General features: G+C 41.9%; 1 protein-coding gene across 6 annotated transcripts in view; it reads right to left on the bottom strand.

Moving 5' to 3' along the window:
• The window catches only part of bcas3 (BCAS3 microtubule associated cell migration factor), a 242,654-nt gene that overhangs the window by 99,140 nt on the left and 116,555 nt on the right, over positions 1-26,959 (bottom strand). The window contains exon 23 of one of the 6 annotated variants that reach the window (XM_053872614.1): positions 803-1,064. The exons of 4 other annotated variants lie outside the window; for them this stretch is intronic. In XM_053872614.1, coding sequence (XP_053728589.1) covers positions 1,054-1,064 — 11 coding nt within the window. In that variant the 3' untranslated portion in view covers positions 803-1,053. Of the gene's footprint in view, positions 1-802; positions 1,065-11,178; positions 13,075-26,959 lie in introns of those variants that run through there. One more of the 6 variants, XM_053872613.1, reaches the window with a different exon arrangement.

Raw genomic sequence — 26,959 nt, 5'->3', positions numbered from 1 at the left:
TCTTTAAAATGTGTCACAGATGCCACACAGCTTACACCTGTAAGATCTTCAGAAACAGAAATCTTTTCCCCTCCATGAGACACACTGGTTCAATGTCAGTGTGCTCTTCATCTATTTAGCATTTCTGGCTGCACTTCCTACTATTTAGACATTTGAGCGAAAACTTTTTCAGATTGATGTCCGTTGTTATGAGCAGTGTGCTAGCAAGAGCACGTACACTTCTCCATAATACAGAGGTGGGAAGAAAGAAACAAACACCAGATGACTGAAAGAGCGCAGAAAAGACAGAAAATGAGACGTACACATTAGCTTTGTGGTTATTCATCATTTCCCAAATGTCACACTGTCCATTCATCTCCGGTCGTAACCATGTTCTGTTGGTCGCCAAACTGCTGCAACTGTCTCACACTTCAGGAGGCTCCAGACACCCTCAGCTCCGTGTCTTATTTGGGAGACTAGTTTTTTCCAGATTTCTGAACATATTAAAAATTCCTGCAACATGACAGCGTGGTCCTAATCTCACACCAGGAAATTGAGAAGATATTTTGGAAACTCCCTCCTGACGCATTTTCTTTTGGTCATAGGCTAGTAACTTACTACCCAATGGTTTTTCAAGTCTGAATCTGGAGTCACCTGCATGTTTGACAAAGATCAGATTTTAATTCCTAACTGGACTCCGACCTAACACACAGACTTTACAGACTCATGAAGCTCACGATGAGGCTGCTGATTCAACAACAGTACATTTTGTGTTGCTTGCCCACCCACTATCTGCCACCCACACCCTGCCATGACTTCATGTATGTGTTGTGGTGGACAGTGAAGGGGGGACGGCAGGCCATGGTGGGGTAAAGGGTAACAGAAAAGGCCAGCACACAAAACTCAATTGTTGTCAGAGGGGTCGTAATTGCATTTGATTAAAATAATGACAGGGTGCATGGCGTGGGAGTGTTGAGGGCCTGACACCGAAACTGAGGAGGGGCTGGAGTGTGTGCAAGCTGAGTAGAGAGAAAAAAAGGAGTGTGTGTTTGGTGCCAATGAAGCGAGAAGAACTCAGGACTCACCTGTTTCGCCACAGAAGAACGACCAGCAGCACATGGAAAAATGGGAGAAAAAAAAGTCAAACATATGACTTCATGAAAATGATACATTTTCAGTGTGACAGTCGAGGATTGAAAGTGAACCACTAAACACTCTGAGTCATTATTAATTCATCTGTAAAAGGCTTGTTATGTTGCTGCCATAAGGAGACGTTTCCTCCATGTTTTCGCCTCTCCGACTAGTCAGTGTTCAAAGCAAGTGTTGACTAACAAATCATGCATAGTTTACAGCATAGGAAACCAGACATTTACACGTGAGCGTCTCGAACACATTTCATTTTCATCCACCCTGCAGGGGGCAAACACTCCTTATTCCAGGAACTTCGATGGCCATGAACACACCACTACAGAGGGGTCCGGAGGGAACCTACCCTTGCTGGCAGTTCTACTCTGAGCTCCTCTTGGATGAATGAGTTTTTACATGACAGGGAGAACCCGCAAACCAAGCAGAGTAAAGGAAATGCCTACTGTACCATTCTGGTTCTGTTTCTAGTCACATAACCCCAGCTAGTGACCAAAGGAGTGGGTGAGTAAATGCAGAGCTTTATCTTGAATTTCATCCTCATCACTACTCACAGCACCAATCCCATGCATTATTATTCATCTTAACATTCTGACAATTCTTCTTAACTCTGACAGTCTGACACATGGAGAAACGGCTAAACTGGTTTGAACAGATGCAATAGAGTGACACTTAAAGAGCTCACTCTGATGTTGCCCCTGTTGACCATATTGCCCCAGTGGCAATATTGTACCCTGCAACTTGTCTTTCGTTAGTGTAACCTTGCTGCTTTCACAGCCTGAATGGCAGACGTTGTTGTTGTGCTGCCATGTGTGGACACTATTGAAAGAATGTTTGTGCAGTTAGCAATCTCATAAGATCAGTCTCTGTCAACATCATGTCCCAAAGTCTTCTCAGACAGCATGCTCAAACACAATGCTGCAAACTACCAAACTCAGAGGCCCCGCAGTGATGTTATTTAGTGTTTGCTTTTGACTCACTACAGTGAAAGGGATGGAAGCTTTCACAAATGCACTGACAGAACTAAGTGTTTCTGCCTTGTGTAAAAGTAGTGCTCAGAGGTCAGGGTTAGGGGACATGGGAAATAAAAGAGCAAGGAAATAGTATGTCTATGTGAGAGGGAGAATTGTGTGCTAAGGCCATGAAGAATATTATAGCCAGTAGGGATGTCAGGAGCCTCTGAAAGAAGGATGCCTAAGCCGGGCTCAGACTCTCATCTCCTCACATGGCCTCGCCCTTTCCGAGCATCCCTCTCATTGTTTATCCCTTACACCTTCGCAGGAAGTTCAGCCTGGGCCTGGAGCGACATACCGCCTCAGTACCCCTCCTCCCTTCACCGACCCAACACTATGAGAGTGCTGATTCACACAAAAGAAAAGGGAGGGGAGGGAGCGTGTGTTGCAAGGTTCATAGAGATGCCACAGAGCAAATGTGGCCTCTTTGTGATCTCCACTCTTGGCATTCAACAAAATAAAAGCCAAAAATGTTTGAAATGAAAATGTCTTGAGTGTTGAGAGGGTGCACCGCACAGGACAAGGAGGAGCTATCTGGGGTGTCAAGGACAGAGAGAGAGAGAGCAGGGAAATGAGGCATCATCACGCACTAGCGACCAAACTTTTAGTTCAAATGTTTGTGGCAAGAAGTGAGGTTCACCCAAAAAGAACAGCATAAAGGAATTTAAAGATGTATGAATAGACACTACCGAAAGAAATTCTGTCTAGAGAGCTAGTTAATTACAAATAACTCTCAGAGTTCAATCAGACTGGAGTAGGACCAATACCGAAACCCTCAAAAAGAAACAGGCGATGTGCCGACAACAAGCCAGTTTATAAATACCATATAAGACACAGCTTTATTGTTGCGTTGCAGGGAAAATTACTCGCCTAGTATGGTCTACATTAGCTACAGTGCTCATGGGAACAGCAAAGTAGGGCTTTAAGTTAGAAATTGAATTGGAAAGTGACATAACTCAAATGTTGAATCTTTGACAAACATTTGAGACTGGTGGAATTGTAGAATTGCTGTTTGTAAATAAGAAACAATGACATATTTTGTGAGATTATGTGAAACAACCGAGCATGGAGAGAGTCAGAAGCACATGTTCTGCGGAAACACAGGGAAGTCACAGCCGTTTAGTCCGTCAGGGAGGTAATTGTTTCAGGTGATAGAATTATCCAGTAATTATGCTGCGGCAGCGGACGCCAGCAAGCAAATGCAGTTAGTTTGCAAGTTAAGGCAAACAAAATGTGGCGTGTGTGAGTGTGTGTAATCAGCTTGTAAACAGACACCTATGAGCAGCTGGGCACTTGGCTCAAGCACAGCTCAGGAAGAGAGAAGAAGCAATGACCCACACACAACAGCTCAAACACAAATGGACTGTGCAGCTCCGTACCAACAAACTCTTTCACACAAACACATACTTGACAAGCCACTCGTACAGCCAGGCCTCTCACACAGGAGACAGACGCTGCCATGTTTACTGCTGCTCCGGTGACATCCCACCCCCCATCTCTCAACATCAACAATTTGCTCTGTTTATTTTTCAAAGACAAAAACTCAGCAGGTTGTACTGCTCCATGGATGTGACTCAGGAGGGGGCGCAGAGGACACACATCCGGATGAGAAGGCCAGTGGACAAGTCCAGGAGAATATAAACCGGGCCCAGACTGTACGTGATAACAAAGAAGAGATGTGTTCTCGCTGTGAGCAGAACACTTACTGATGTTTTTGTTTCACCCTTGAAAGACACCATGGAGTCTGGCTGGATGTTGGACCAGGAAAACACTTGAGAATCGTCCAAACAGCGTTGTCAACTCAGTCTGCCCTTCTGGAGACGTTAAGATTGAGAGGTGAATCTATTGTACAAAGTGTTTCCATTTCAGTATTCTGCCTGTCACATTTTCTGAATAGTGATTTAACACAACTTTATTGCTAAGTGTGGACTAAACACACTCTATTACATCAATTATAGTTTTATTTTTGTGATCAAGTGTATAACATATGGTCACTATTTGGTGTCACCAAGTGACAGTGACAGAAGTTAAACACACTCAGAGCAGCCCTGACTCATACTGTTGCTGTCTTGTCTTTAATTTTTTTTTTTTCTGAACCACTGATTTTGACATCCAACAAGACGGTCCCAGCCATCACAACGAAAAACTCATTCAAAACACACAATGGAATGCAAACAAATAATCATGGTGAGGGATATAGAAATAAAATGAAAGGGCACCAAAAGCACTCTCGCACACTCATATTACTGTAGAGCTCCATGGTGTACAAGTACAGTAATAACTTATCTGAGGACACAAAGTTGCTTCTACAGAAAACGGCTGTAATACATAAAGTGAGTATAGTGCACACACAAAAGACCTGTTGGTCCCATCCAGGCGTCCTGCCAACCACCTGATGAAATCATGTACAGAGCCAGACATCGAGAGTGTCAGCCAAAATCCAAGTCCTGAAGTCGAATAGAAGTTTGAAATTAAAATAAAAAATGGAAGGAAGTAGAATTAAAATTCCATGAAATTTGAACTGTTAATTTTGGTGAACACATTGAGCCGACCAGAATGGTTCACACCAGTGTTACACAGATTCCATGTTGACGTTAGATATGTGGAACTCAACATTAACAACATTAACAATGTGTTGGACCTTGAAAATTGGACCTCAACCCTGTGGTGTATTCAGGATATGAATTAGAAATGCTTCATTAGAAAAAAAAGACTCCTTCACAATCCCACCATAGAATCAATTTACTTACAAAGTAAATGACCATGGGTATGATGAAAATAAACTTGGTATTACCAAGAACATTGAGTACTTCAACAACAAGGAACAAGGGAGACAGTTAACAATCAAACACTCACAAGGTTGAATAATGCAGTTCATCCAACCATAAACAGGTCCATCTGAACTTTAATTGATTTTTCACATGAATCAGAACTGCTCTACAACAGTGTCATGCGTATAACTAGAAAATACTTTTGTTTCCTCAGACAAAAAAAGTAAGAAAAAAAGAAATAAAACATTAGAAAGATGCCATATTTGTTGCATGAGCAACATGTTAAATGCATATTAAGAAAAAGATGTAAAATAAAAAACAAAAAAATAGCAATAAAAACGCTCCAACACAAAAAAGAGTGTACTCCAACTCATCCTGCGGCGTCCAGTAGGTAGACACATTAAAGACAGCTCGACATCCTAATGCTGTTTAAACTAGTGAGTAACAAAGTTAGGAGGGGTGACTCGCATTCACATGAAAGACACTCTCTGACTGTGCTGTTTTTTTTTTACCTCATTTTTAATAGCATTTCCGAGAGGATGTGGACAAGATACCAAGTGAAAATCAACACCAACTATGAATGTCCTGTACGGTTCAAGTCATTCTCTAAACTCATGATTCCAGACTCAATTACCGTTGATCCTTAATGATTTGTTCCGTGCAAGAGCTATGTGAATCTGCCTCACTGTGAGAATGATTCACAACGTCTAACCTCAGTACACACCAGTACTGGAAGTCCAACTGAAGTCTGAGCCAGCATGCCTGATGTGAAAGCTCCAGCTCATATTTAAAAAAAAAAATGTCGTTCAAGTTATGTAGGCTGGCAGGTATTGTGTGTAGTCTGGTAAATGGTAGTCTGTATTTCTTGGGAATGACTTTCAAAAGTGACCAATCCCATTGTAAGCCAGTCCTACCTCTGACCAGCTGTGAGGAGGGGTGTTGAGGGGTCTCTAGCTACAGAACGCTAGTCCCTTTCTATTAACAATAACATCCAAAATAACACAGTTATGAGCCCAAAACCCAGCGTTATAGAAGCCATTTCAAGAGTGATGGAAAGACCACAAAAATTTGACGGTAGGTCACATGTTTACATCAATGTATGTTTCATCATATGCTAAAATAAGAAAAAAGGGTCTCCATAGAGTCAACTTGACATGAGCATCTGTGAGAGAAAGTTGAAGACCAGTTTTGTATCAAGCCAGTCGAAGCGGAGACATTGTCACTGTCCAGAACTCAGACACACCAGAAGACTCAATTGCGTGTGTGTGTGTTCTCGTGAAAGAGATAACTGTGAATTAGAATGGAGACTTGGTTTGAGGTTAAAGCACGGTGAGAGTTGAGGTAAAAGTCAGGCTGTACTAATGTGTTGTGTGTTGTGTGTGTGTGTGTATTTTGACACTGAGACCTGGCAAACGACATGATCCACACTGAGACCTCGCAAACAACATGATCCTGATCTTTGACCTTTCACCCCACTCAGACCAAACCTCCATTACCCTGCAATTACAGCTAATAAATGGTTTTAAGAGGGAGTTGATTTAGAGCCAAGCTAGAACTCTGAACAAGTGGGGGACGAGAAATGATGGGGTTACTGCCTTGTTACATCTCTATTACTTCAACTTTTCCTTCCTCTCATCTTCATTACTACTGTTTAATAATAATAATAATAATAATAATAATAATAATAATAATAATAATAATAATAATAATAATAATAAAAAGCCTTCCATAGTGCTGCATGCTTTTCTGAGCAAGTGACAAATTAACAATCCTGGTTTTGAGATAACCCAAGTTATCAGACCTAACCATGTAATCACTTTGGGGTTCCAGGAGAGTGACACTTGCACTTGTCTGGTAGCAAAAAAAAAAAAAAAAAAACTACATCAGGACCAAATGGCTGCTGATCAACTACGGACTGCCCAGGTCACAACCTCAAAGCCAGGCATCTGCAGTGAGCCCAAGGGGTCGCAGAGAAGCTTGGATTACTGTCTACTGACACACACAGACTGACGGCTTTAGGGCGAATCAAGCTGTCGCCTCTCAGTGGCCTCTCACAAAAGAAGCATTGAAAATAACAAGACAGGCTCTCAGAGTGACCGCTCAACAAAAAATGTCTCTTTGTTACTCTCAGCAGCTTCTCAGCTTTGACAAAGAGCTGACCATCTGAAAACTAACACCCAATCTTCTTTCAGCACATCCTATCACAACAGTGACGAACAGATTATTAGGGGAATTAGTCAGCGGCCTTGTCTCGGAATTTCAATTGTTCATCAAGATTAGATGTCTAACTCCTGGGGCAACAACTGTGTCTTTGTGATGAGTTGAGTTTCACTAAAAACATTTCCATTTCAGAGTAAAGGCACCGAAGGATGACAGTAATAACTTCACATGCAGGAACACAATGTGGAACACAAGTCAAATGGTAGTCTAATTCAATTGCTTATGATGAGTGTAAATCATAAAATGCCAGAGGGGTGAGAATTTTTAGGGGGCAATATGGAAAAATGGTTCATTAAATGTAACTATTCCTCAGTAATTAGTTGAAATATCTGTTGCTGAAAACATATGTACAAACCCAGATGGAAATTAGATCTTTACAAACACATCAGGATGGTCGTACTCCAATCCTGGATCATGGACTCACAGAGAACAGAAAGTATGGCCAACTGCACCCATGTTATTTTTTTGAGGTAGACTGGGAGATGACCAAGCTACTCAAGCAGCAAGTGATGGTCTTCATTTGTGTTCCCATGGAATTTTTCTTTTTTTAACTCCACTTCAGTGCTAAGGTGCTAACATTCAAGCAAGCCATGACCTGGACATCTACCTTCACTATGTATTTAATTCCGATATGAAATGATTTTTGCAAGATGCTCTGTTGTCGGTTGTCTAACTTCTGAATTGCTACATTGTGAAATGTGTTGGAGATTTTACATGACCAAATACTAGCCATGGCCACAGGTAATTTATTAAAAGGTATTACCACAACAGCACAGATGAATTTGATTTTTTAACACCACTGAATAAAGCCAGGCTTGAATATCACTCCACATTCAATGATGATCAATCATGATTCCAAAGTTTAGAGTTGGAGATCATTAGAGTACATTATCTCACTACATCGTGTTGTGACACACTCTTACCATCAGAAACTGAATGTCATGTTTGCACAGACATTGTTGATCGTATGAGACACAGCTCAACATGCTGGCTCTTCTGTTGCTCTACATGAACACGCTGACAATAACATTTGGGAAGAGGTGGCCTGAAAACAAACAGCAGAGACAGGACAGGGGGTGAAGGAGCTCACGCAAATATCAATAAACATCAGTCTTCCGTCTCGGAAGCTTCCTGCTTTATTTGATTAGGCCGAGGACGGGGGCGGGGGTGAAGGAGGGGATGGAACATGGAACGGTCATGCTCTTTTGCTTTTCTTCCTCCTTTCCTTTCCTCGACAATCTTCAGCTTCTTCTTAATGGGAAGGGGAAGTTTGGAAAGCAGAGGGGAGACAGAGAGGGGGCTATCCTCAGTCTAACCTCCCCCATCTGGACTTGAGCTGATGGTGGGAGTGGAGAGGAGTGTTGCCAGCCTTCAGGCTACATCCAACCCTTCCCAGCTGTTAGTGTGTAGAGGGCGCAAGTTCTCCCCCAAGAGTGTGTTTTTGGGGAGTCAGGGAACGTGTTTTTTTTTTCTCCTCTTTAAACAATTGCCATATCCTGGACGAGCTGTTTGACCCTGAGCTCCTGTCCACACAAAATAAAAAGCCTTATTTTGTGAGTATTCTCTGCCGGAAGACAGCAGAGGACTGAGGAGCCCGATGTTCAAAGAAGCAGAAACACACAGCTGGTTGCAGACACAGCAACAAATGCATCATGTGCTTGAACCCCCAAAAGTCCCACCAAAAAAGAAAAAATAAATAAATAAACAAAAGTCACCTGTGCACAGTCTTGTTCTACAGTACTGTGTGTGTGGTTCTGAAATAGATCAATGACATAAATATGCACCTCGCAACTGAGCAAACATTTTTTTTGGACTCCTATCCTGTTTTATTGACTTAAATCTAATGCAGCCAAGAATGTTCCCTGAGTCACATATTCAATACATGATCAATCTGTTGCATCGGTTCATTATTTTTGCCTGTCATTCTAAACGTTCCTCCGCTAAAATCAACACGATGCAATAGAATGCACTGCAATAACGCAGTTTTATTGCCCTCATTTGTTTGGCTTCTGCCTCATCCCAAGCCGTTCTTCATCTCATAACCTACACTGTGTCACTTCTGCCCAGCAAAACTTTTATGTGCTGCTCCTCTTCTTCCTGTCAACACTGTGCTGCATTCACACTTTCGTTCAACTCATGGAGGGAAAAGAAGTTATCCAAAAAAAAAAAAAAAAAAAAAAGTCTATGCATCGTCACTACTACTCAGAAAACCTTCTATATTTTGTCTTGTCCATATGTCAATAAATAATGTCCATAATGGTTTGTTCTTTAGCATATTAGCATATATTGACACGGGTGTGTGCCCCACTTAAAGCATAGAGAAGAATACTTAATCTCTCTAAATTAAGTAAAAGAAATAAATAAAAAATAAACAAAATAATAATTTGAAAATAATTTATGTTAATATTTATTTGAATTGTGAAAATCATCACATCCTCATTACCATTTATTAAAAATTTAAAAAAATCACCTGCCTTCGAATGCTCCAGAAAGACAAGCGCATAAATGTTCTGCCCACCAACTCTCTGTCCTCAAACACTGCTCCCACTGCATGTGCTAATGAAAAATAGATCATCTGCTCGCTAGTGAAGCCAGCTCAGGAGCCAGTTCTGTATGTTGATATCTGATGGCATGTCGACGCTCATCTACAATGTATGCGGCGACCAGGGAGGCCGGAGGTAAGACCCGAAGCCCGAAGACCGCTGCACCTAAAAGTGTGTGTGAGTGTGTGAGCGCCGTCACAGCTGGTAGAAGGCTCCACACGTTTGGAACCACACTCAGGGAAACCGCTCACGCAAATCACCTCACTCTTAATCATTGCTGCACAGACAAACAGTCGCCTCTGCACAGTGGGCAGGCACCAAACACAAGCTCAGAATTTCAACTTGTGCATGCGAGCGCACAGAGAAGCCGACACACGATTGGCTGGGAAGACGCTCTCTACTCAGCCATGCTTGAACTTTCACCTCAAGTGTTTAGCAAACACACAGTCTCACACAGAGGCAGATGCGGAGTCTTTGGTCTGACTCTGAATCACATGGTAATACTTCATTATGGCAGCACTGTAATTTGGGGCCAATGAGTACTTCAAACGAACAGCAACCCACACACTCACACACAAGCATGCACTCACACACACGCATACACACACTCACACTGAGGCTTACTGTAAATGTGCGCGACCCAGAAATTCTGCTGGGACCAATATCCTTTCCAGACCAGGCCAAAATACTCACGGACAATAATCACAGGCACATTGCAAGGTTATAATTGTTGGAGTTGATTACAAAGTGGAGCATAATGGTTCAAATTGGGAGACGGGTGTGATGCCAACAAGTACACAGCAAGATGTGAAGTTAGGGACAGAGTGTTTGCAGGGTAGAGCATTTAAATAGACGGTGACCTTTGGGAGCCCAATGGTGGCTCTAGAACAATGGAGAATGATCCAGTCTGATAAAATTCAGTCCATTCCACATGGATTTATAAGGTATAGTGAGTTGAGAAATAGCTACTTCAGTCTGCTCCTGCAGCACATGGACGGCCTATAAAACGCCCAGCATGTTTGGTCCTTGAGGTGGGATGCACAAACTCACATAGACAATTATCCTAAGAATTGAAATGGAATTATTTTCTGGGCAAGACCAGATTTCACTCGTACAAGAATATAGATGTACAGAGATAAAAGAGTCCCTGACAAGATCATTTGTGACATGCAGAGAAAGAGCAGTCATTTTTCCAACAAAAAAAGAAGACAGCTGTGTTTGTCTGGAAAGACCATGGCTTAAGGGTCAAAATTTCTGAAGAGGCATATTTATTGACGCTGTAAATTCACACATAATTTGCACTGTTTCTTACACATGGTCTGCTCTGACTGAGGCCTAACTTCCTGTTAGGCTTTATTTTATCCTGCGTCAAAAATAAATAAATAAATATAACAGTATGAGGTTTTGTGACGGTGTGAAAATAAGAAACATTTATATGTTAAATTGTTTATTCAAATATGGCCAAATAAGTCAATACATATGAGGGAAAACTAATAATGGCACATCACTTCTGAAACCATGAGTGGTTTTGGTTTCAAACAAATAGAGAAAAGAGAAAAAAATACTGTTGATATCTGATGGCATGTTGATGCATCAGAACAGATCAGATTGAGTAATCGAGGATGACATTGCTCAGTAAGTCAGAGATCACATAACCCGCATATATTTGGGCCCACCTTACAATCATGGTTCATTGTTTGTCACGAACCTGGGTGAGTGAATGGATTTCATTTGAAATGGTGCAGCAGCGAGGCAGTAGCGCAGACAACATTTGGTCAACATTTAAATATATACCAAGTTTGTAATTCCACATGAAGACATTTTTGCTTTTTACTCAAAGTATGACTAGTGAAGCACACGGAACAAAAATCTACCAAATTGATCTTTTCTACGTTTACTGTTCGGGTTACATATGATCATCAAAATCATTTTTGTGGCTGAAAAATGGCAGAAAAATAAAATCTGACAGTCTTTTTGCAACTTTCTTGTGGGTCAGAAATTGACATAGAAAGTACTGTCTTTAAAATGCATTAAAAAGCAACAAGAACCATTTCCCTTTGCTTTAAAATACACGTGACTTTTCCAGGTTAAGCAGTAAACTTTAGTCCGACTGGAAGACAGAACATAGACGTGCCTACACAGTGGTGGAAGCCTCTGGGTTACAGCTGCATCAGGTGGAAGAACAATATTATGAAGAAGATACACATTCATTTCCATCATAAATCAATAAATACAAGGGAACAACAAAACAATAAAAATAACAACAGCACATGAGAAATAATCAACAGGAAGACTGTTTAATATGAAAAGAGAAACTGTCACAAAACAATTCACATCTGTCCATTGTGACTCTACTCTCTAAATACAGTGAACGGGCTGCATGGGGACCCCGGGCTATGTTTTCCCCCGTCTGCCCTATACACCACGTGTGATGATAATAATAAAATGAACATTCTGTAAGTATTTCAGACATGACCACAGCGCTGACTGCGCACACAGTTGCATTAAGTCCAAGGAATCTGACACACAGCATTCACACGCTTCTCCACTCAGGACACACAGAAGCTCAGTTCCATGTCATACAAGGTGATTAACATAAAAAAATGCCAGCGTTCACACCTATTTTAATGAAACTCAACTGCACACATCAGTGAAAATGACTAAAGGATTTGATTTGGTGGGATGGAATATGCACAGGTTTTCAGCAGCTTCCTCACGTGTCACAAACCCCCCTGTGACGAGAGACACATGATCACATGAACTCAGTTAAATCCATGATGACTATCCACTACAAGTGAAACAGTAATTCCAGTATATGTTCAGTGTTAGAAACACCAATACATATTATAGTTATTTAGTTTATTTTTTAAATTGCAACCTTTGCATTTACATCAACAAATAAGTAATCATATTCAATAAAGTTGTGACATTGAGCAATGTAAAACATGAGTTAAGGGTGGAGTATAACCATAATAAAAAGAAGAATAAAATGCTAATACGTGTGAGTACAACTCCTGAGGGCAGGGCTCTGAGCGCAGTGACCTGGAGTGTGAACCACAGAGGACTCCACGGTGGAAAAAAGTCTCTCTGAAACACCTTTGCTTACAAACTGACTCCTGCCAGAAGCTCATCATACACACAAACAACAAAAAGCAGAAAAGGGGGCATCTTCCTCTTCTCCTGTCCTCTTCTCTCTCTCTCTTTCACAACGTGAGAAAAACAATGATTGGGGTAGTGAAGGATGGAGGGAGGGAGAGAGGAAGGGGAGGACGAAAAGAAGGGTGGATGGAGGAGGAGGGGTGATGTTTAAATTGAAGCACGCTTGTGAGTGAAATAATCACAGGAAATAACATAAGGAAAGAAATGGGAATTGGACATGTGTCGAGCGTCACTTTAGGGAATAACCTGTAGGAGACAAACAGGAGATATGGAAGATAATAAATTTGGGTTTCAATTTGCCACTGTTGTAAGCATCATGCCTGAGCTCTGGCATGCACATGCATGAAATAAAAGATGAGTGAGTCACATGAAAAAACAAAAACACAATGGCTGAAGCACTTTGGACTGAGATGATGGCGTCTGAGCTTACATTGATCACTCCGAGTGAAACCCGGGCCAAGGGAGGAGATGGTCATCAGGGCCACCAGACTCAAACAAAGGGACCTCTAGAGCACCAGAATGCCAGAGCACAGTTCCCCCCATTTCTCTTCACTCTCCAATTCTTGAGAAAATAGTTCCTTCGCCATCAGTTCTGCCCGAATGTATTTTGATATCTGGCGGGGCATTTATTTGACCTTGTCTGAGGGTGAATGCTTGACCAGCACTGCAGAGCTCACAAGCCTGCACCATGGCCCCTCCCACTCCTCATGCTGCAAACTTCAGCAATCACTCCTCCCATATTTCCAATATATAATATGATTCTAAGTATGTTAACCCTCTGGGTTATTGGCGTACACAGTGATTGTGCTGATCAACTATTTTAACTACAATCAGATCTACCATTTCACGCAGGTGCAGATCACCCGTCCTGATCATAACCAGGCTGAAGCATTGCATGCAGGCTAAATCAAGCCATTAACATTCATTTTAGACAGCCGGAACTCTGGTGAGGGCCTGTAGGTTGTGATGTGTCCGTGCTGCCCTCCCTCCCTACTCGCTGCTCACTCAGCAGCAGCCGATTCTGCTGTGGAGGTTTTTCAGTCTGTCATGTTAAGTTTGTATCCTGCAGCACATGCATGGGAAATGCTCAGCCTGGAAGCATGTTAAAAGGCTTTAACGCCACAAATACGTAATTTAAAGCACCAGCACTTGACAGAGCATGGAGAGTTTTCAGGTCTCGTGGCAGAACATGAAAGTGACACCGCTGGATCCTCAGCAGCAGGCTATTACCGCGCCTAGCGCTTAGCTACACCCGCCTGTCCAAGCGTGACGTTCGGAACGCTAAGCAAATTGCCCAAAAAAAGAATTCTTAATTTCACCAAACTAGATGATCGGCCTTTCTCAGGTGTTTACGCAGCAACGAAACTGACCGAAACTGCTGCCCTTTTGTTTCAGATGATGCTTTCGTTTGCCACCAGAATCTGAAACTTGAAAACGTTTAGAGTGGGAACTTTCATAAATGCAGTGATGGAGTGCGAGCGCTCACTCTAACTTTCTCTCTCTCCCTGTCTCAGAGTCCAGCTACAAGCGGCCAGTGTGTAAATATTTCACGGACATAGCCAATTCAGCCAGAACTTTGCCAAACTGCGTAGTTTTTCAGTTGTCCTATTTACAGAATAGTTGCTGCATTCAGCAAGGTTTCTGTATGTTTTTCTCCTCTAAGAGGTGTATAAAACATGATGTACACCCCCAGAAAATTGGTGCTGCTCACTTTTTCAAAAGCACCACCGTCTGTGGTCAGAGGGAGAGTGTGGTCCACAATTCTGATGTGGTTGTTGCTGTAGGTTGAAGTTAAAGGTGAGGGGCAAAGGGTTGAGCACACACCTCGCAGGGCTTGCAGGACAAATGTCCTCACACGTAGGTGTGTTTCCAAGAATTGGTCCTCACCAGTATAGCTAATCTAGGGAAACACATACAGATGCACACACATGTAATTTTACACAGTTATGTTGACATGTGAGTCACCAGAAATTCAACAAGATTATAATGATAACAGTAAAACATTTTCATTGTAACATGGCCCAAATATCAGACAAAAGGATGGAGCAAAGGGCTGGTTGATGCAACAGTCGATGACCAGTCAAAATACAAGGACATTTGCTATGATTCTGTCCTGGCCTGTGCCATGTTTTTTTTTGTGCTCATAAATTGAAGAAAAAAAGGGTAAAAATCTTCAAGTAAAAATGTTGAAACCTACTCTGTGTGAACAGGGTTGAAGTTGTCCCCCCCTCCCTCCTGCATGTGTGAAAGGGAGCTTTCTTAGCATGCAGTAACTAAAGCAGTCAGATCATACACTGTGCTGCACACGTGACAACACCAAGGTGCAGCAAGGTGCTTCTAACATGACTAATCGTCAATGTGTTCTGGCAGAGCTGCAGGCAGGCCAAACAAAAGCCCCTCATTTAGTCTGATAGAACTGTAAAGTATCTAAAACACGCAGGAGCACACAGTGTGTGTGCGTGTGTGTATTTTTGCTTCATTAGTGTGAGTTTCATTGTTGCGTGTTCCTTATGTGCGACTGTAATGGGTACCGTGTGCCCATCTTAAGTCAATTAAAAGGGAATAAGGAGGTTCTGACCGGCCTGTGAACCAGCTTCTTCAGCTGAGAGCATGTCTGCAGACACACATCCACACACACCAGCCGATAATGTTCTACAACTGGCAATCGACTCTTTGTCTTGCCGCGTGCAAAACAATGGCTCTGAGCGTGTGTCCGTCCTATTCTGAGGCGACAACAGTTATAGAAGGAAGCTGCATCACAATGCAATCCCTGTTCATGTTATTTATAGATCCTACTGTTTTTGTCTCGCAAACTCCATTCTGTACATCTCTATCATTTCAAATAATCGTTTCACAAATAAAATGAATAATTGTCAGGGAGTAGATCAAACAGATGCCAAGCAGAGTGTGGTTCTGCGTCAAAAAGCCAAATGCTTGTTTTGTTGTAATGTCTTCAAAATGTTTTTTTGAGGCCCATCATTTCTATTTTTTTTCTTTTCATTTAAATAGTTTGAATAAATGCTGTACAAAAATGATGGAGTATATAACAGCCGACACACATCCAGTTTAACTGAGCCAAGCGTCTACATTAAAATACCAATAGCAGTGAGTCATTCTATGTATTTTAATTTTCTTTTCTTTCAAAAGCTTTAGATTTATTTCCTTTTAATACCTTACATATTACGCACACCTCCACCATGTTTAGTTTGCTTAAGTAATTAACACAAAAATTCCTGAGGTGGACATAATAAACACAAAAAAATAGAAACCAAGCGTGAGCAGTTTGCTTGACGATTTATATTTTTGGTAGTTTATGTCTGCAGGCTGTCATGTATTTTGCATGGAACTGCATGCGCACTACAGTGAAGTCACAGAAGTGGTGTTGGCGCTGGTGATGACAGCGTGTGGGCACCATCGAGGACAATAATGAGACAAATTTGTGCTCCTGAACCTTCTTGGTGAGTTGCATATGCAACGTTGGCATGTCAGGACTCATAAGGCCATGTGCTCAAGCCCTGGTCCGCTACGTTTGCTATCTGTATTCCTACATGCCAGAGGACCTCGGGACATGGGCATATTCCATCTGCCTGGCACACTGATCAACACGGCTCCAGCCTCACATGACAGCTCACACACACACAATAGCTCCGACAGATGGATGAAAAGGTGGGCCACGTCATGTGTGAAGTGAACAGAGGGCAGTGGGGTGTTAGCAATTATGGTGAAACAGACTGCAAACAGAGGCGAACTCGTGTCCGTGTGTGCATGTGTGGCTGTGTATGTGTGTGTGTGGGTGCACCAAAAAAAAGGTGAACAGGAATAAACACACACAAAGGGTTCAATCAGTCACAGAGGGCCATTTAAATTGCTGGTGCTCATGGAGAATGGCACAGAAATACATTCTTGTTGAACCGATTCTGGCCTCCTGCTCACAATCTTTTCATAAAATTGCACCGGAATGTGTGAGAACAACACAATAGGAAACAGGTTGGAATCTGTTGTTATGCCTATTGACTTTAACATCAACAAGGGCTGATGATTTGGTACCTAGAGGATCGAGCATCCTTTTTTACTTCATCCAAAATCAACACACCACCGCATGTGTGAAGTGGATTTGTAGGGGACAGAAAAGCCTGTGAAAGGCATTTTAGCAAATTCAGCATCCATCTTACACTCGGCAAAAGCATTGACTCACTGTCCTGGATGCTAAAAGTGCATCAGCCTCCAGTATCTGTTGACAGTGCACTCATTGCACACTCAGGAAAAAGTGGGTCAAGTTTTTTAGAAATAGCATCGAGCTGTCAATGGCAAAGAAAGGCAGGGCCTGTGGTATCAGCATTGTCAACAATGGCAGAGGGGAAGTGGGAACAGGGTAAAATGAAGCAGGATGATACGACCATTACTAGAGGGATGCTCTTCCATCAAGACTCAAGAGTTACATTGACACACTGGCATTGCAAACTAGTGTCAGCAATATGTTTCAATATTTGCAATGCACTTTGATGTTGTGATGGCAGGAAACATAAATCAATGCTGACTTAATGAGCATTTCACGAGGCTGTTTTTACAGCAATACATATCTTGTTATCTAAAAATATAAGGCCCAAGTACTTCAGAAAGAGAATGGAACCACAATGTAGCAGACCTGAGATGATACACTTCACCTCTGTGTCAAATGAAGAAAACTGAGGAATCTAGTGCATGTGCAGTATAAAGCACGGGTGGCGAACTACAGATTGTGGTGCCGCATGAAGGATGTGGGGACAATTTACAACAGGTGTAGTCTATACAAATCCGAGTCCTCATGCTTCAGAGTTTGCATCACATTAATCCAGTCCAAGTGTATTATCATGTGTGACAGGGCCTTTATTTATAAGTTCTTGTGATAATGGGACCTGCTTCTTCCAGCCCGCAACATCAGCATCAGACATGTGAACACCGTGTGTGATACGTTTTATTATATTTTTGTATCGTCCAATATATTATTAGGTTGTCAGAAAACATAAGTGGCCATCTGACTTAGTTTGATATTTTGAATTTATTTATTTATTTTTATTAAAATTTTGCTGAAAAAAAAATGCAAAATGTGAATCTGCAAGATTAAATACCAGTTTCCAATGATAGGTGCGGTTTGGTATGGTTCGGGAACACCAACACCACCAGCAACATTTTACGGTAATCAAAAAGGGCACCGCTGCTGGTGACATACCCCCACTCCACTGAATGGATGGGAATGAGTGAGAAAAATCTCAGCATCCAAAGTTGGTAACTAAAATGAGCAAACTCACTGATGGGGAAAAATGAAAATCTGGAAGAACTGCAAGTGTTCTTTGTACCCAACGGACATTATATTGAAGAGTTTATTTCATGAGCTCAGCCATGCTTGACCTCAGTAACTTTAGATCCAGCAGTGGAGTGTGTGTGTGTGCGTGTGTGTGTGCGTGTGTGCATGCCAGGAGCTTAATGCGGACAGACAACTCTCAAAGAAATATTATACATCTGTTATAAAATAAAAACTTCTGGTGTCTTGTGAGTCTGCTGGACACCAAAATGCATGAATGGGGAGTGTTTAAGGAGTGTTGAGGTACTGACACAGGCAAGACAGAGAAAAGAGAGTAAGGCAGACATCACAGCGGCAAGTTTCAGCTCCTCAAACACAGCATCAATGTCACTAAGTCAGTCAAACATATGTCTCCTTCATTGGTGACTTGTTTTGCACACATTTACATGATCAGAGCACAAGGCAGTTTTCCATTGTTCTGGAGTCATTCTGTCTCATACTACATCATACTGTTCTAGGTTGTAAAAATTATTCACAAATCAGCATTTAAACAGTGAATGAAGCGGCACAATGTCATGGCAGCACCTCCACGTTGTCACCAAATATTGTTGATAGATATGGACACATTAAAGTTGATTATTTGATGCATGTTACATGGTGCAAGCCTCTGCCTTCCTCAGAGAGAAAGGCTGCCCATCTAAATAATTGTTGTTTTGGGGTAAAGCAGAGTGTTCTGACCGTCACGCTCGTGTGGGATCGGCATCACACACCTTTTAATGATCATGACTGTTGGCCGACTACTGATATTTGAGTGTGATGTTGATATAAAACAATGTGCAACAACAGGTAAAGGTGTGAGGCCCCGTAAGCAACACAAGCCATCAAAGTGAAAATTCCAAAGTGGGGAAAACAAAACCTGAAACAAACTGTTAATACCAGCATGTTCTTGTTGAAGTTGTGCTGGCTGGAGTTCTCAGCAACGTGCCCAAAAGAATGCAACTATGAGTGAGTCAGAAGATGTTTTTCTGTTTAATGAAGTGAAACCTCCACAACCTTGATCTTAGTCTGACGCCACCAACCTTGTTGTACACAAACGCACACATATTCATCAAGATTGTGTTTGATCTTTCAGCTGCATCACATGTAAGCTCCAATCAATTGCCACTGCCCATGAGATTCTTCCAAAAGTGAGGAATGAATTTTATTCACAGCAGATTTATAGGATTCTGTCTCTGCATGTGCTCTTAGCAGTAGAGATAGAAGCCAAAATGAGTGACAGTTCCAAGTTCATGAACAGTTGCAATACAGATCTGGCAATGGAGGTTGAAACCTAAAGGGGCTCGGTAACACTTAAATGGAACAACTACTACTCTATAGGCAATAATGTCTCAGACACACACACACACCGCTTGCGAGGCAAATAAGGTTATTGGGTTTATGTCCATCGGGAGAAAAAGTCTTTTTCTACCAGAAAGTCAGAATCTGTCCAGCGCCGCAAAGGTTTGAAGGATATTGTACAATTGTGCAAAAGTGCTCATCATCCATATATGTGGTAAAATATAATAGTAGTGTGCTCACCACAACCTTTGTCAAAACAAATATGTGTTGAAGTGAGATTTGCTACTTATAATGCATGAAATGTATGTGTAACACAACATTCACTTTTTGTCTCTAATTAAAACCTGACTAGTACGTGTGCTAACACGAGTTACACAGTTACTGTTAACATTATTTTCTGACATTCTTGCTATTGCTTCATTACACTATGCTTTACAAACAAACACATGTGCTGCACTAATATAATGGTCAAATTACTGGTCACTTTCCAAACATGGTAGAATATTCCCCTCTCAGATGTCCTGCTAACACAAACCTGCACTTACTGTAGAATTATAGTCCCACTTGTATTCTTAACATGTGTGTCTGTGTGCGTACATGCAGGCTTTTAGCTAGGATTTTGAGACCGGCCGTCCAAAGCCCGGCACCCAGCCCATTCCCTCCAGACACGTCATGTCAACGACGGACTTTACATCTTGCTTTGTAAAAAAACAAGCTGTAAACATCTATTTGAACAAAAATAACTTTTTATAAAAACAAGCATCGGAGTCAAATAAGAAACAGAGATGAACTCAATATGCAGGAGTCTCCTGGATAGCTGTTTTACTCAGCTGACCCTGATTAATAAAAACTGCTTTCTAAACATCACACATTTAAACATTCATTCATTCAAACAAAAAAGATATAAAAGCTTGTTGCTTCAATAAATAGAACAACATGAATTTTTATCCCTGCTTAGCTATTTTCGCATACGGCAAACAGTGTGTGCCGTGCAGCTTCCATGCCGCGAATGGCTAAGCTACGACTGCAAAAGTGTAGAAAAACTGCAAATTTCAATCATGTTTGGCAAAACTGCCAATCATTATTTTCATGGAAGCTAGCGTAATGACACGAAGAGTAGGGCATCATACAGGCACTAGTAATCGGACATTTAGGGTGTCCTGCTGTGGTTACAGGGTGGTGACCATTTTTTCGTGTTGTGCAGTTCAGGGCTTCGCCGACGCCTAGACGCCCTCCTAGCTAAAAGCCTGCATACGTGTGTGACTTGGTGGTTAAGACAGCTGTGCCTTAAATAAAGAAATAAACAAGTGTTATAGGCGTTGACGGGACTTTTGTTAATAAGGCATCCAAGTCTCAGGTCTGATTTGCAGACAATGCTGATGTCTGCATGTGACCCGGCCCCCTGCTGGGCTGTCTGTCTGTTAAGTGAAAAGCCCACATCACATATTGTACCTCCTCATGGAATTAACACATTACCAACTCGAACTGTCATGCCCCACAAGATGCGTGAGAGAAGTTAATGTTAAATAAATCAATGAATACCACTGTTGCAAACAATACTACTGCTCGTGATCATAACAATAATAATAAAATAAAATAATAACATGTGAAGAACCCAGTGTATACCCATGGACATCAATAAACAAGGAGCTTGTTGAATTCCGGGTCTCCCGGGCCCCTAGATTTCAATCTCCACTTTGGTGCAACTTGCAGGGACTTACTTGAGGATATCTTTGTTAAAATCCCCAAAATATATGAAAAGCCACAGAAAACGACAGCTTCATTTGAAAAAGAAAAAAAAAATGAACACGGCCATCTTAAAGAGACTGATGCTGAATTTGTGGGCTTTGTTTTATCCTTGTATCAATGTGCAAGAGGTGGATTATTCTAGATGAAAATAAGCATCTCAGCATCTTGCAATGTATATGATTCCTCTGCTCATTGATGACATGCAAGATAGTATTGCACGGCTGTCAGCTGTCTTCACTGGTGCCGCGTGACGGGGGGTAACTGCGTGCTCAGTAGCATTGCCACATAAGTGTATTACAGTCATTATAAATTGCAAATGTGAAGATCACAAACGTGTAGTAGTGTGAGAGCAACCGAGCCACTCCAAGGAGTCCTTGTCACCAGTAGTGCCAGCAACCAGAATTCTGGGCAAGTTCTAGTTCACATACAGCATTTCCTGCTGTGGCGTAGTACGGGAAAATGAAAGTGAAGAACAGAACAAGCAAAGAGGAACTCAGTTTGATCTTAACACTGGAATAAGGACTGTCAGTCTTCACAGTCAGTCCTCACCGCCAATAACCAGCGTTTAGTAAGACGGCTGTATCTTTGTAGTAGTAGCTTTGTCCCACTATTGCACACTTGTGTTCTGATCTACACTTTTCTGTTTCGTTCAATCTCATCCCTTTCTCATCTTATTTTCTTACTCTCTCTTGCTCTCCTCCTCCAGGGTCCCCTGGTGGGGTGATGTTTGTAAAGCATTATAATTTATAACGGAGAAGAATGGATTTAATTTCAGAGTGCGGGGGCTCGCCAGCAGGGCGCCAGCATGCAATCAGGGGAATCAGCAGCTCGAACAGAGCCGGCAATACACACGGACGCGCACACACACACCTAATGTACACACACACACACACACTCGACCCCCACATAGATCGAGCCAGAATGGAAAGTATTATCTGTGGCCACAAACGAACAGTGTTTCTCGTCACCCAGCTCCCTGAATGCTTCCTCAGCAGCTCGGCATCGTCTTCACTTCTAGGCCTTCAGCAGCTGCTCTGGCTCTTCCTTCCTCTCGCCGCGCCTCCGTCATTGCTCTGTCTCTGTCTGGTTTACATTAGCTGAAGGCTCCTCCTGAACCTTTTTCTCAGTGGCTCATCGTCTCTCAGTACTGATCATTTGTCAACAGGTCGAAAACTTTCTCATTTTTCCCAATAGAGTTCTCCAGGAGGTCAAATTGGAATAGCTATCTGGGGTCAAATATGTGCTTTCTGTCCTGCAAGCTCTTACTGCGTCCCACTGATTCTCTGCAGGGGGGGCTTTTTTTTTTTCAATTTCCCTTTCATAAAACCTGCTTCTTTTGTGAATGGTGCCAAAGGGTGAATTGACTGGCCAAGATAGTGATATATTTATTGAGGTTCCCTTCAGCAGCTGTGAATTGATCTCTCATGTCAGTGGAAAAGTGACACGTTTTGTTTTCTAGTTTTTAGCTCAGGATTACTGGTTTCACATCCAGAGAAAAGATTTCATGGAGCTAGAAGACTAATTCTTGTTACTGATATAACCGGAAGAATAAATGGGAACCACAGCAGCAGGTTTAGAAGAGACTCAGAAGGACAATATTAGAAATGAGTGTTCCAGAGGAACAGGTTTTGGAGAAGGCAAGGAGGGGATGACGTGGGCAGGAGCATGGTGAAGATGTAGATGCCAGGTGAACAATGAGGTGACAAAATAACATGACGTGGCACTATGGAATTTTACTTTAACCAGAGAAAGGTAGAACATTAAGGTGAAAGTGACTTTAAATAATCATCACACAGTCCAGAGACAAAACCAGCAGCAAAACTGCATCAACAGACAGGTGGGACACAGAGAAGATGTACAGTTGTGTTGAGGTCTGGAAATGCAGGCTCAGCTCATGGAAGAAATGCAGCACCTGAAGTAAAGTGATGTGAAGCTGAGGTGACAGCTGAAAGACGAATCAGCAGCAGAGAAAGAGCAGAAAATCACTGTATGAGCCTGACACTTGTGAGGGGATAACACTAGCGACAGGCCTGCACTTTGTTCCTGGGCCTTTAGCTGGTCTAAATTCACCACTTAATTCCAGTACTGTCATGTTATATTATTATAAACTGTACATACAATGCAATCTACAAGTTCACATTTGAGGTAAATCATTTTTACTAAAGGCAAAAATTCCAGCATCCGTGTGATGAAAATCATTCAGAGCAATTAAGATTAACCACAATGAATGTTAAATAGAAATAAATGTAACAATGATAAATAATGATGCTTCAGCATGTTGTACCAGTTACGTGATTATTAAAAAGATGGATGAGAAATTCAAATGAAATGCTCATGAACCTGCAAACGTCCACGTTTATAATTTTGCATTCAGGGCTGTCACAAGTGTTTCAATGCTGCAAGAACCTTAGAGTGTACATTCTGAATCAGATCCATTTCTCTTGACATAAGACTGCTTGAACCTCTTCAATCTTTCGTTTCCTTCTCATTCAGATAAAGTAAAGGGAGGTATTTGAGGCAGAACTATCAAAATAAACGCGAGTTTCCCAGCTGTTCAAATGGCTTGCTTCTGTTCCCTTTTTTAACCAATTCCATTCAGTCGGGGGCTTGAGCAAACAAAGCATTAGGGCTTAGTTGAGAGTCTTCACATGTCCAGGAATTACTCACACACAACATCTGCAAACACACGATAGTCGCCTAAGCCACAGCACTCCGGGTTAAATTGTTACCACGTTTCTCTAATGGAAAGTCTGACAATTAACTGTATCACTGGGCACTTCAAAGCCCTGGCCGAGTGAAGGGGTTAACCCTGACGCTCTGTGAGATTTGTTTTTGATTTTGCTGTGATCCCTGCACACTTTCATCTTCAGACGCCGGACCATCCATTCCTTTTGGATTCCCACAAGGCCAAGCTTAGGGCATCAGCAGAGAAGTAGCACCTTTCTGCAAATTCAGTGTGACATTTGAGGACTAATCTAGAAGGTTCAATTAAGTTATAAGCACTTACAAGTGTGAAATGCAATCATGTGAGAAAATATGGTCACTATTTGCGTCAGAGGAGGCATAAAACGTTGTGCACCTCTTCAGCGTCTAGTGAGTTCCATATGTGTTTCACACACATCGATGGCTTTGAGCTGCTTTTATCAATCATCACCTGATGGCAAATTGGTCCAGTGCCCCAGTCTGAAGCTGCAACATCTGAAACATCTGGTGAGCAAGCAAGAGAGAATCCCACAGTTCTATCAACAAAGTCTGATACTCCATTTTGTCATCCATTTCATTCACTTGGGGACTATGGATTACTCTTTTCCAATTGCAAACTATTTCAGAGTATTAACAACTATGCCAAATTGCCCTCAGAAGGCACCACTAGCATCACAAACATGATGACAAAACTGGCCCATCAGATGACAGAACAATGAACACGCTGAATTGGCTCAACTGGTAATCGGATGGACTTGTATGCCTTCCCTGAGTGCTGCAGTATAACAATAATATACAATATGAAACATATGTAATGAATCAAAATAGAGTGAATAAAGGACCATCTCGTCAAATAATGGCGGAACTATATTTAACTTCTTCGCCCGCCTCAACTGCGCATCGTGTTTTGGGGCTTTGTGACGCAATAATGGAGTCTTCACGAATGTGGGGCTCACACCTCCATTAAACTTAACTGCAGCGGGCAGACCAGTCTGTTTTAGCTCCAGCTCTTAAGCCAGTATACCCAGAGTATGTGAGTGTGTCTCAGGGGTAACAGTGTGTGAACAGTTAGTCCTCCATGCGTCGCGCCCCTCCTCTAGACCCAACAGTCTTCCCTGCAGCACTCCAGCAGGAACTGGAGCAAATACGTTTAGGATTTAAGACGGAGGAATGGCCCGGGGTGTGCGCGTGTAAGTGTGTGTGTGCGCACACATTTGTCTGTGTTTTCATAGAGTTGTGCTGCTCTTTTAGAGTGTGCCGGCTCCAGCCAGCTGCCTCAGGATGTGGCCTGTCACTTCATATAGTCAGTGATGACCGAAACAAGTGTCAAGAAAGGTGAAGATGAAGATAACACCATCTCACAAACACAGAAACCAAACTCAAGCACACACCAGTGGAATAGGTTACGGAGATGTCAGGCCAAGATGTGGAGCAGTGCGTCTGTGCCAATGACATTAATACCCATTTTGTGATTTAGTGTGTGTGTGTTTTAATATATGCAGCATAATTGTTTTTCATTGATTTTATTATTATTATGAATTATTATTACTACTTTTAGTTAAATTGCTCTTATTTGTGTTAACATCAATTGTAAAACACAATATGGATGGGAGATGCATTTCACCTGCCATGCGATCATTTCATGCTGAGAGCTGAATTTCCTGAATTTATTAATATGGAATGGACAGCACATTATTATGCACCATACCACAGAAAACATCGGATTTTCAATATAATAAACAGATAAATAAAAGCAATTCAAATGATCTAACGTACATCTTAAGAGGTTGGTGTTGAACCAAAAATAGTGTTGATTCTGATTTCAAATACGTTTATCAGTATACCTTGTATTAATCATACTCTGTTGACACAATCCCAAATGTAAATGATGTCAATGAAGCTTTAAACTTGGTCAGCATGAAGTTTAGTGTCACTTTAGGACCCACAGGTTACACAACATAATTGCATTCCACAACTTGGACCACAAACCATTCTGCAGCAATTCGAGCCGTTTGGAAATCAGGACTATGCTGGTGACAGGAAACAGTCCAGAGGTCCCTGTTTAACTTTGATGTGAACATGTTCTGCAGGGAGGCAGTGATATGAAGGTTGAAATCAGGAGAGGCTCCACACTATGACCGCACTCTCTGAAGCTTCAAAGTCCTGCCTCTAATTTGAACCTTTTGCGCCACTTAAAAATGCCAAAGCATAATTTGACTCTGGCATGTAACCATCGTTTGGAGGAATGTTTGTCAACCCTGTGCATGTGCGAGGGTGGCCTACCTGCTTTGATCATTGCTCTCAAACATTATGACAACACGCACCGGGGGAAAATCGATCAGAAGTACATGTAGCACTGTGTGCACATCCATGACACAAGGTGAGGTCAGCATAATACTGATCAAGTGTTGACTTCCCCTCGAAGAACTAAACAGAAAACTCTAAAAATAAGGTGAAATTGACAGACAATTTTTAACCCCGCTCAATAAGCAGCTGGACTCTCTGTCTGAAGGAGGACAGAGCTGCCACACTGAAACACAAAAAAAGAATCCTCTGCTGATCTGACCGAGCGAGCTTGGCTCTGCTGCTACAAGAACATGAACGTAACACAATAAGCAATCATCTACAAAGAATAGTTGCACACCTCTTAAGCATTTTGATTAGTTTCATGTATTGTTATTAAGGATTTGAATTAATTTGCAAGCCAGACAAAGTGGGGTTAGACATCAGCAAGGAAAAAAGGGAGTAAATCACTTCTCGTAAAATGTAAAATGTGGATCTTAACAGTTATAAACATTGTTTCCAAAAGGCAGGAGTTTGATGAAGAACTGGTCTAATGCAATGCTTTTCCTTTCTTCTCCCAAGCCTTTCTTCTGTTCATCTCACAGGAGGCCAGAATTGCATTCTCTGTGATTCTTCACTACAGAGAAAGAAGAGAAAGCTCAGGGGACTGATTATTAATTAACATGGCCTCAGCCGGCAGTGCTGCGCAGGATGTCATCTCAATGACGGTAGGTAATTATATAATGGCCTCTCTTTGTAAAAGGAGATGATCTGGAA

Source organism: Synchiropus splendidus, chromosome 8, assembly GCF_027744825.2.
Source record: "Synchiropus splendidus isolate RoL2022-P1 chromosome 8, RoL_Sspl_1.0, whole genome shotgun sequence".
NCBI classification, from domain to species: domain Eukaryota; kingdom Metazoa; phylum Chordata; class Actinopteri; order Syngnathiformes; family Callionymidae; genus Synchiropus; species Synchiropus splendidus.
Note: the sequence above shows the minus strand (reverse complement) of the source record. Positions and strands in the feature narration are given on the sequence as shown.